The sequence below is a fragment of the Morone saxatilis genome, unplaced genomic scaffold (genome assembly GCF_004916995.1).
Source record: "Morone saxatilis isolate NCDOM2014 unplaced genomic scaffold, NCSU_SB_2.0 Contig24, whole genome shotgun sequence".
Classification (NCBI taxonomy): Eukaryota; Metazoa; Chordata; class Actinopteri; family Moronidae; genus Morone; species Morone saxatilis.
In genome coordinates this window covers 13,953,717-13,964,542 of record NW_023339807.1, presented here as the reverse complement: position 1 = coordinate 13,964,542, position 10,826 = coordinate 13,953,717, and the positions used below count along the sequence as shown (strand labels likewise).

Here is a 10,826-nt window from a genome sequence, read left to right as displayed (position 1 = left end):
TGTGTTTCTATGTATGTGTGTGTGTGTGTGTGTCTATGAGGGCAGGCAGGGGTCATTTCTACTCTTTCCTGCATTCCCATCCTCCCTCTCTTTTCCTCTCACCTCTGTTGCTGTGTGCAGGCATATTACTGAAGCAAATTGGGGCCAATAGACTCTGTCACTGCATGACCCAGGGCTCACCGAACAGAAAGGAGCATGCCAGAAAGAGAGAAAAAGACAAATAAAGGGGATAAAAGGGGAGATAAAGGGAAGGAGAAAAAGACTGAGTTGGAAAAGGAGGAAACAAAGGCTGGAGCAGCACGAGCGCTAGCAAAGAGAGGGAGAAAGAGTGATGAGAGATGGACAGAGGGAGGGAAAGAAGCAGAGAAGGAGAGAGAGAAGTGACAACCTCAAATTAAATTCCCATCATGTCAGTGTAGAACAGAATTCAATAGTGTTTATTGGCAGCCCCCAGCCTCAGGGAAATTACATTCTGAAGCAGAGCATGGCATGAATGCACACCCCTGAACACACACTCATATACACAAGCGAGCGCACACATCTATTGTACACAACACGGTGCATGTCCTCGGACCCAAAAAAAGAAAAGCCCTCTAGCTGATGTGAGCATGCAGACAAGCGATTTATCCCCTGAGGTCCATGTGCCATTTGCGCAGTGCATGTGTATGTGTATTTGTCCGTCCACGTGCTATTTAGGCACCTTTTTATGTGTATTTGTCCGTCCACGTGCTATTTAGGCACCTTTTTATGTGTATTTGTCTGGAACTTCCTGTTCTTCACATGCATGATTTTGCCAGTGTACAAAAGTTGTGCCTTTTTAGATGCTCAATTTTTTGTCTGTTGGCCCCAATTGCCGCTTTCTCTGCAGTTAAACTCTAGACTATTTGCCATTACAGTACATACGCAGGTTTTCATTATAGTGGCTGTATTAAATGTGTCCCCAGGCTCAAGTTGCCATGAGCACAGGGCTCTGGTGCCTTTGTCCAACCTCCAGCAGCAGCAGCAAAGGCAGCGTACTTTAATGGGAAGCCGTTTAACAGTTTTATGCAGAGCACATGTAGAGGCTATTACTGCTGATGTCTCTGGGATGCAGATTTGCTCTAAATGGCTAACAATCTGCCATTCTTTTAACCCCCTCCCTCGACTCCTCTTGCTCTCCATCTCTGCCCCCTAACCCTTTATGTCTCTGTCTGTTTATGCCTCTATCTTGACTCTCTCTCTCATTTCTCTGCCTCAATCCCTCCGACTCTCACTCATTCTCTTCTTCTCCCTTTCTCCAGGAGCGTGCAGAGAGGGCTTTGGGCTGCTCAGTGGAGGATCTGAAGGCTCTTTTCTACTGCGAGCTGTGTCACAAGCAGTACCTCAGACATCAGGAGTTTGACAACCACATCAATTCCTACGACCATGCACACAAACAGGTACATGGGATGCGGCACTACTACTGCTATACACACACACACACTCATACACACACACACACACACACACACAAACTACGCAACAGCACACCAACAGACACACAAGCTGACATTTTTATGATCTCTTGTTATAGAATTTGGGTGTGTTAGCATTATTCGTGTTGATGGAAAGTTCCTTTACATTTCCATGTCAATCTACCCATTGGGTACAGTTTCACAGCAGGTAACAGTAGGAGTGTGACAACCGCATCATCCCTTACAAGAACACACACAGTGATAGAACACCCCAACTCGAGGCAGATACACACACAAACACATACAGTATATACACACAGACAGCACTACATTTATACTTTAGATTTCCATTTGAACAGGCTTATATCTTATATATGAAAAGATAAGAAACTTTATTGATCCCACGCAGGGAAATATAGTAAGTAACAGCAGCTTTAAAAAAATATGAGAACTATATTAACATGCAGTATTACAGCATGAAATAAAAATAGAGGTACTATTTTTACCATAGTAAGTAAGAGTATTAACCCTTGTATTTTGTTGACCTTTGATTTTGTTTTGGGGTCCCATAGACTGAGCTGCTGTATGTGTGAGACAGATCATTGCAGTTAAACCTTTTTTTTTCTTTGTTCTAACATTAAAAAAACCTAATTTAGATTTAGACTATATAATTAAAAATGGACGTAGTCTCTGTGACGTCACCCGTAGGTTTCTGAAGAGCTGTGAATCTCAGTGTCGTCAGCCCTGGCACACACATTTGATGAACGAAATAAAATACAGAAATTACCAAAAAGTATTGCCATTACTACAAATATGGAAATATTTAATGTTTAAAATCAAAGTAGACTTATCTGGGATTTGGGAGGAATACTGCCATGTAGAAAGTACTATCAACCCTAATCACAGATATAGAGCACATGAAAACCTATTGTATTTTACCATGTTTCATTTTTGGGTTCTCGGGGACCTCAGGAAAAGTCAGAAAGTATGAAGGTGATAAAGTGATATTATGTGTGTGTTTGAGCTGTTAAAGAGGTTCAAGGGCTCCAGGACCCCAAACAGAACATTAGGGATTAATACTGCATCAGAGCAAAGTGAGCCAGTAGTTGAACCATGTAAATAACTAGGTTACAATAGATATACAAAAATACAATTTAACCGAAAATAAAAAAGTAACCTAAGCAACCTGAAAAACAAAGGAAAATATGCACATAGCTTTACTTGGTCTACAAATCCCCAATTTAAAATAATAGAAAATTATTTTTTCTTAAGTTTAAAATTTAGAGCAGTTGATTTGTATGTATCTGGTGCATAGGCATGCTGCTACAAAATTCACTTTATTCTTCAATTTGTACTTCCCTCAAAAGAAAAATAAATATTCTGAACCAAATAAAACATGTAGCTATTAGTCACAGCTCAAGTATGATTCTATTATTCCGGTTTGGACAAGATGAGGCCAATGGACCATTAGGAAAAGGCCCGGCAGCAGGTTTTCTCCTGCATTCTGCTTTCACATCCATTTTCATACGCAACCTCCACTCTGGACTAACAAGCTGAAGGTTCTGCTGATAGCACATTCTCCTGCAGCGATCTGTTGTCATGCCAAGACATACACTCACATACAAAAACATACAGACGTGCACTTACCCGGACACACACTGCAGGACGTGCAAACACAGGCAATCTCTGAACCAAGCCAAGCCGCTACCCACTTCTAAACGCCCACACTGTGCAACATGAAATAAACATTCAATAAGACTGTTCCTCCACTGTCATTGTTCTTTGAAAATGAATTGAAGCAACTGCAGGCCAATGTTAATGCTTTGTTTTAGCCAGCGGCAGGCACATGAAATGAGCTGCATGAGGCACTGAGCTGACAGTAGCCACTGGCACTGTAAGAACACACACACACACACGCATACAGGCATGCATGCATTCTTTGCCTACCGAGCAGACAACAGATGAAATTCTAGCTGAAGACAGCTTCCCTGCAGGAGTATTGGCTTTGGAGAATGGAAGCTGATTGCGTTTGCTCTGTCTCCTTTCCTTGTCATCGATTCAGGGATAAACATGTCTGAATACAGTGCTTTATCAGCATTTACTGCTGATTACAGAAATGGCTCATTACAACAGAATTACACCCCGCTTTTAAATAAAAGAGCAATCAGCTCATTAGCATGGCCCCTCACATGCTACCTAAGAATACATCATCCCTCATTCTAAGGCCCTGGTGGATATGAATCAACTCTGACTCATCCGTAGTTGCCTCAGCCTGAGCACTCCTTAACACATCTAAAGGAATATTGATCGAGGCTTTGACAGACGGATTGAGCTTCACAGCACATAGCTAGACTGGCATGTTGGAGAGCTGGAGTAATTTCACTTCCCAGTGTTGGGGACATGACATCATCTTTGAAGACAAAAGTATCCGCTTTAAAGTGGGAAAACGGAAATATCTCTGCCCTGTGTGCTCAGTGGAAATGGTTCTGTGCGCAATATTTTTGTTTGGCTCTAAATATAGCTACAGGTTTGCCTGCAGTGGGACCTGTTTTTAAGAGAGAACAATAACCTGGCAGAGTACAAATGCTAGAGGAAGGAGTAAGAATTCATCTTCATATATTCCATCTATTATAGACTGCTCTACCTCTCTCTCTCTCTCTTTCTCTCATAGTCATTGCCATGGACAGCTACAGTACAGCGACTCTGATCTTTTCCTCCTCCCTTCTTCCTCCTCTTTCCTGGCTCTGTCCGCAGTAGTTCATTATGTATGCCTCTCTGCTTGAACATGATTAATATTTCCCATAGAATGAGTTTGGCATCAAAGCCTCTAAAAGCTCCTTACCGCACACTAGCAAACACACACACACACACACACATATATATATATATCACACATATATATGATCACACACATCTACAATGCACAAACACCTATACTGTATAAAGTGTATGTTTAAGATACAAACCCACAAGTGCTGCTCCTTTGGCACATACTTAATGCTGTCTTTAGTGAGCTGACAGTGGGATGTTAAGCATCGAGTGATAATGTAAAAAGACAGCCGATTGTGTAAGACTCAGCAGAGATTAACCTGACGACTGTCAGCTCCAGCATAAGATCTGGGTGTGAAAGAGAGTGAGTGTATAAATAAATCTGATGTCTGAGGGGCTAATCTGATGTGTGCATGTGTGCGTGTGTGTGTGATACATACTGTATGGGTGGATAATAGCGTAACATAATCTAAAAGTGAGAGTGGTGTAATCCTGTTGCAATTTATACTGCCGGATAAGTTACGAATATATAAGATAAACAACAAATCCTGAATTTATAAACCATGGGTGGATTGCACACGGAGGTAGCTAAAATATACTGGGAAGTGAGAGAGGATAAGACGGGAGATAGGAGGGATAGTGCATGATACTGCAGCTATTCCCAAGGTCCTCAGTCCATCCTTAGCCCTCAGACACACACACACAGACAAAAAGAAACACACCAGAATGCACACATACACACACACCTGCCAAGCATGGATAAAGGAGGGATTAAAGTATGTCAGAAAAGGAAACCGGAGAGAGAGGCATGAATCATTGTTTCCCTGAGAGGACTGGTGTACCTATGGCTATGGACACATAGTTTTGCACAAATACACACAAGCACACTCACATAAAACACACACACACAAAACGGAGATAATTATTTTATTTTTTTGTGCACTGTGAAGACCCACCGGTTTGATCAAAATAAAATTACTCTTACTATGGTGTACACACACACACACACACACACACACACACACACACACACACAGCACATACAATGGTCAAGCATTTTCCCAGGTGAAATCTCTGGCCTTTATGGTGACCCACATGGTTATTTTGCCAGAGATAAGTGGCCATGCCATTGTGTTAGGTGACGTGTAATTTCAGCATCAGTAAATCAATGCCTTTGGCTCAAAAGCAGATGTCATTGGATCAAACGTTTTTCCAAACTAAGCTGTGATGACTGACGAAGGCTTGAACATTTTAGAAATTTCAGTGGTAAGAGCATCATCATTAATCACTCATGTCACTCATCTTACTGTGCAATTCACCATTTGGGATGTGTTTGCTCTCAAGCTGTGTGTTGGAAGAAAGACTCTTTCTTCCAGGCTGAATGGAGTTAATTGGACATAAGCTTTGGTGGAGAACATCTGCAAACGCTGCTGACTGATGTGCATGGTTTGAAAGACAGCTGCCTGCAGAGAGCTTCCTAAAACTAATCTCTCCCTCTCTCTTCTTTCCTCTTTGTCCCACTCTTGTGCCTCTCTACTTTCTCGCTATCTCCTGCCCTCCACATACTTCTCCTGTCTCTCCCTCTATCCCCCTTAATTTTCATCTCCTGCAGAGGCTGAAGGAACTCAAGCACAGGGAGTTTGCCCGCAACGTGGCCTCAAAATCATGGAAGGACCAGCGCAAACAGGAGAAGGCTCTAAGACGCCTGCACCAGCTCGCACAGCTGCAACAGGATACTCAGCGGTGAGTAGGAGGAGTTTTGTGTGTGTTTGTGGCAGTGTGTGTGTGTGTGTGTGTGTGTGTGTGTGTGTGTGCGTAATGAGACCAGGGGCAGGGTTAGAGTGCATCCAGTCAATGTTTTTTAGATGTGATGGATGCATCCACAGATGTGAGTGCATTCAGTTGTCCTAGATAGGCCACAGGTGAAGTAAATATCACATGCAGACACATTCTTACTGACACTTTGAGAGTAGATGATTTGTAGAAGGAGATGGTGTTTTACAGAAGAATGTATAGTTGCAAAAGTATATTTTTTTTAAAGTAGTAAATAAAGTGAGTGATTAAACTTGCCTCCAGGTTTGTACAATCAAAACAACCGATAAAAAAACAATACATCACATAATAATCAACTTGATTGCACCTATTCCCTGTGCAATTAAATGTGTTTTCCTATAATCAGGCGATGATATGTGAACAGCATTACTATGACTACCAATATCATGCCTCGGTTTTTTTCTGTTGTTTGTCTATTTATGTCTTTCTTTCTGTGGTTCTTTATTCTATCTATCGATCTATCAATCTATCAATCTATCAATCTATCTATGCTATTCAGGACTTTTTGTGATGGGATTAGCTTCGCTTTTAAATTAAATAGATAGATAGATAGATTTTAAATACATTTAATTAAAATAAGCCACGCTTAAGTGAAGTCAACTTAAATCAACAACAAAAAAACAAACAAGAATATTCATATTACTTTCTGTTGCAGAGTCCCAGGAAGGACTTATGGACTAAGGAGTGCAGTCAGGGCTGTGAGTCAGCAGCAAGATAGAGACATTGACCGAAGAGACCATAGCCCAGAAGACAAACCTGAATCCTTCAACCACACCCAGAGACCCCCTCCTACGCAACCCAGGACAGCGCCTCTCAGCCACTTGCCAGAAGATCCATATCAATCTCCTTCCCAAATGCCGTTGGCCACTGGTCTGGCAGAGTCCTCACTAATCACACATCCTGCATCCAATACAGGCCCTCCTGGAGAGAACCCCGAATCTTGCCTGGGCTTTTATCCCCAGCTGCCTCTCCCTGGGCAGGTGAGAGTAGGAGGCAGGCTTGGGGTGTCCTTCTGCTTCTCACGCAGGGGGCCCAGGCTTGAGCCTTCTGCCTCCGTCTTCTCTGACCTGGAGGAAGAGGAGAGAGAGAAGAGAGAACAAATGAAAGAAAGGATAAAGGGAATAATGGAAGATATTGACAGGGAAATTGGGGAAGTAGAGGAGAGGAAACACAGTGAGAGTGAAAAGCCCAGCCCTGACAGCGTTGGACCAAGTGACATGGTGTCAATCCCCAGAGAGGATGCCAGAGAAGAGGAGGAGATTGAAAAAAGAGACACAGTGGAAGAACACTCACCTATTCCCACAGCAGCACCTGATAATCTGAGCCACAATTCACTGTTTTTGCCATCACAAAATAAGGTGACCATATGGGGCACAGCACTAGAAGGGGCCCATATGGACATTGAACATACAGATAGTGAGACAGAGAGAAAGCAAATAACAGAGGGAGGGAGGGAGGAAAGTCAGTATATGCGTGTGCTAGGGAAAGATGGCTCTACCTGTCTGAGATGGCCTGTCAGTTTACTTAAGTTCACCAAGTCTCAGCCACACATCTACTATAGCTGCAACCCACTCTGCTTGAACCCCCAACGACCAGAGCAACTGACAGAGCATCTGCAGGAGTCACAACAAAATCAGTCGTGTGCCCCTTCCGATGAATCAACTCCACGTGTGCCAGCTATTCTTACACCAGACGCTCATACTTGTTTACAAAGACAGACAAGAGAAGAGCTGAGAGCACACAGACAGGGAAAAGCTGAGGAGAATTTCAAGGCAGAGCAACATATCGATGTGGAGACAGAAGAACACCTGTTCCTAAAGAACAAAAACCTTTCATCATCAGAAACAAGACCAGAAAGAGGAGGGTGCACGATAAGTATGGAGAATTGTGTGAGGGCAGTCTGCCATCCATTTGACCCTGCTCATAGTGACAGCTCTGATACAAACTCCCAGAATCCTCTGGGAGGCAGATTAGGGGGTGCGAGAGGGATCAGGGAGAGAGCCATCACAGCCCTGAGCTGTAAATCAGAGTCTGTCATCCAGGCTGGCACACAGGGGATGTGCATCAGCCCGTCCAGGTGTGAGTGTGGGAGTGAGACAATGTGCAAGTGTGCCAGCGCTCCACAGCCGTACGTGGGTGTCTCAGAAGTGTCACGCAAAAAGAGGAAAGCCAGCACAAAGAAACACAAGCTGGGAAAGAGGAAGAGGGGCGAGAAGGAAAAAGCTTCAAACAAGCGCCAATCAGTAAGGTGCAAAGTGAGGAGTGTTGTCTCTACAGTCTTCACTGGCAGAGAGAGGAGAGAAGAAACTGGAGGGAGCTGTGGGAAGAAAAGGAGGCAAGGGGAGACAGGGGAGACGAGGAGGAGGAGGAGGGTGCAGAGAGCAGGGAGCAGCTGTCTCCTGGGGAGATGTGAGGCTGAGCCAGTATCTGTCTCTGTCAGGAAGAGAAGGCCTCACAGGAGCCACAGCACTGAATCCCAGTCACAGCCAGACAGAGAGCAGGCAGAGCAAGAGCACTGCAGTGCCTACTCCCAGCTCACCAGACACACAGCAGACAGAGACACCAAGGGGGAGGGAAAGCGAGACGGAGATGCAGTGACTTTTCCCTGGCGATCTCACTTCTCCTTATACCCCTTCTCACCAGGATGTAACTCAAAGCTGTTTTGGGAAAGGGGTCACCATAGCAACCCCAGGAGTTTCATTGACTGCTGTTACCCTGACAACAGCTGTGGTTGCAGCCCGGCGAGTAAGAGAAAACTCCTCCACAGGGACAGGAAATTCATTCATAGTAAGAGGAAGAGTTTGAGGCATCGTGAAGTCTGGGAGGAGAAAGAGAGGGGCAGGAAAGTGGGAGGGCGTTCGGGTTGCAGAGACAGAGGCCTGATTTCAGATACAGAACAGTGGGAGTGGATGAGAGGGAGCTGTCCTGGAGGTAGCGTGGAGGGCAGGCCGAGGCCTGGGTGGAAATCGAGAAACAAAGCAGTGGAGTGGGATCGGTTGGCAAGGTGTAGCCCCAGTCCTAGCAGCTGGGGCAGGAGAAGCAGACATCTTAGCACAGAAGATATAGACTGGGATAGGTGCAGCATGGACAGATGGACATGGGGCAGCAGCGACAGCTGGGAAGACAGGGGGTCACACAGATCTGCGTCAGGCTCCAGGACAGCAGCAGACAGCAGAGACAGCCCAGGCTGTGTGTGGAAATTTGCAGGAACCAGACACTCGAGCTCGAGACACTTCTCCAGCCCTGAGTGGTGGACAAGTAGGCAGACATACAGCCCCCAGAGTGTGATCAACACACGGGCCAGCAGATGTCACAGCCCGCGCTCCTGCAGCCCTTGCAGCACCACCAGCATGTCCGAGTTAAGCTGGGAGTGGAGCAGGAGCAGTACCTGCTCAGGAGTCACTGTGGATGGACTGACAGTTAGCTCCTGCAGGACGTCCTCAGGAGCTCCAGGACTTTCATCTGAGGCCCTTCAGGATGCAAAGAAGCAGAGCAGCCCCATGTCCACTCCACCGGGTCTTACCTCTAGCTCCTTTTCTCATTCTTCGCCTCACAGATCCTCTTTTGCTCCCACTGTCCCAGGAGTCAATGTGCACAATTGTGACACAAATCCTTGTCAGCTAAAGGAGCCAAATTCAAAGTCTGACCTTGGCCATGGGCCCTCTGCCCCTGTCACAACAAGTAGGTCAAGTGCACCTCCAGGACTATCCCCCAGTAAGTCTCTGCCTCCGAAACCAGCCAGGATGTTGCTCCCTCTCATAGGGAAACTACCTGCTTTTCAGAGAAAGGCTAGGAGGAAAAAAGGGCTGCTGGAGAAGAGTCAGGAGAAGGAAGGAGAAGAGGAAGAGGAAGCTAAGGGCAGTGGAGGGCATCCTGGAGGAGTCGTCAACAGTCATATGGCTGAGTCAAACCCCAGCACCTTGCCAAATCTCTGCCTGTCACAGATTAGGACAGATGACAAACAGACAGGTGGGAAGACAGCTTCACCAATCAGCTTTACTGCTGAGGAGATGGGCAAATATCGTCTCCTGCAAGAGCAGGCGAGAGAGCACATGCAGAAAGTCCTGGAACAGACGCACGAGAGAGCAGATACACACATAGAGACAAACTACACACACACAGCACGGACAGACAACTGTGGTACTTCAAAGGAACGATACACACCTGCACCCTTGCACAACCCTTCACAGCCTCAAACCCAGTCAATTCACACAGACACGATGCAAACGCAAGCACAGCACACCCTCCAGGTCAGTCTCCCACTTCCACATGTGACCCCCCAAGAGAACTTTACTCGACCCATGGCTTTGGGAGTCCCTAACCTCACCCCCCTTCCACCATCTCCCCCTCTCTCCAGCCTCCATCATATCATTTTACAACACACAGCCCTCTCCATGCCACCCTCATCCTCATCCTCTTCCACCTCATCCCCCTCTCCTGCCATCCACCCACACCCGGCTCAGCTAACTCATCCCCTGCCCCCTCTCCATCCATCCCTCTCTCATCATCTTCACCTCTCTCCCTTCTCCATATCTTCCCTGTTTCCCTCCATCCTGTTGTCCCATCATCCCATCCCTCTCCTGCCCCAGTCCCACGCTTTTCACGCGACCCCACTTGCCCCGCTCTCCCCTGTAGCCCTGCAACCCTTTAACCCACAGCCTTTCATGGACAGAGCATGGCCAGTGAGGTTTCAACAGAAGGCATTGTGATTTTTACAGTAGCTGCCATGTTTATTAATCTTCCTTGGCAACACAGACTAGTGAGGAAGAGAGACAGAGAGAGAAAGAGAGA

General features: G+C 45.8%; 2 protein-coding genes across 2 annotated transcripts in view; both read left to right on the top strand.

The window, feature by feature from the left end:
- The window catches only part of LOC118335736 (zinc finger protein 804A-like), a 24,315-nt gene extending 18,194 nt beyond the window's left edge, over positions 1-6,121 (top strand). The window contains exons 3-4 of the mRNA XM_035672164.1: positions 1,284-1,418; positions 5,815-6,121. Coding sequence (XP_035528057.1) covers positions 1,284-1,418; positions 5,815-5,949 — 270 coding nt within the window. The 3' untranslated portion in view covers positions 5,950-6,121. The remainder of the gene's footprint in view (positions 1-1,283; positions 1,419-5,814) is intronic.
- On the top strand, positions 6,021-10,826 carry LOC118335735 (G patch domain-containing protein 8-like). Its single transcript, XM_035672163.1, has 2 exons — positions 6,021-6,037; positions 6,691-10,826. The coding sequence occupies exons 1-2, from the start codon at positions 6,021-6,023 to the stop codon at positions 10,742-10,744; spliced, it is 4,071 nt and encodes a 1,356-aa protein (XP_035528056.1). The 3' UTR covers positions 10,745-10,826.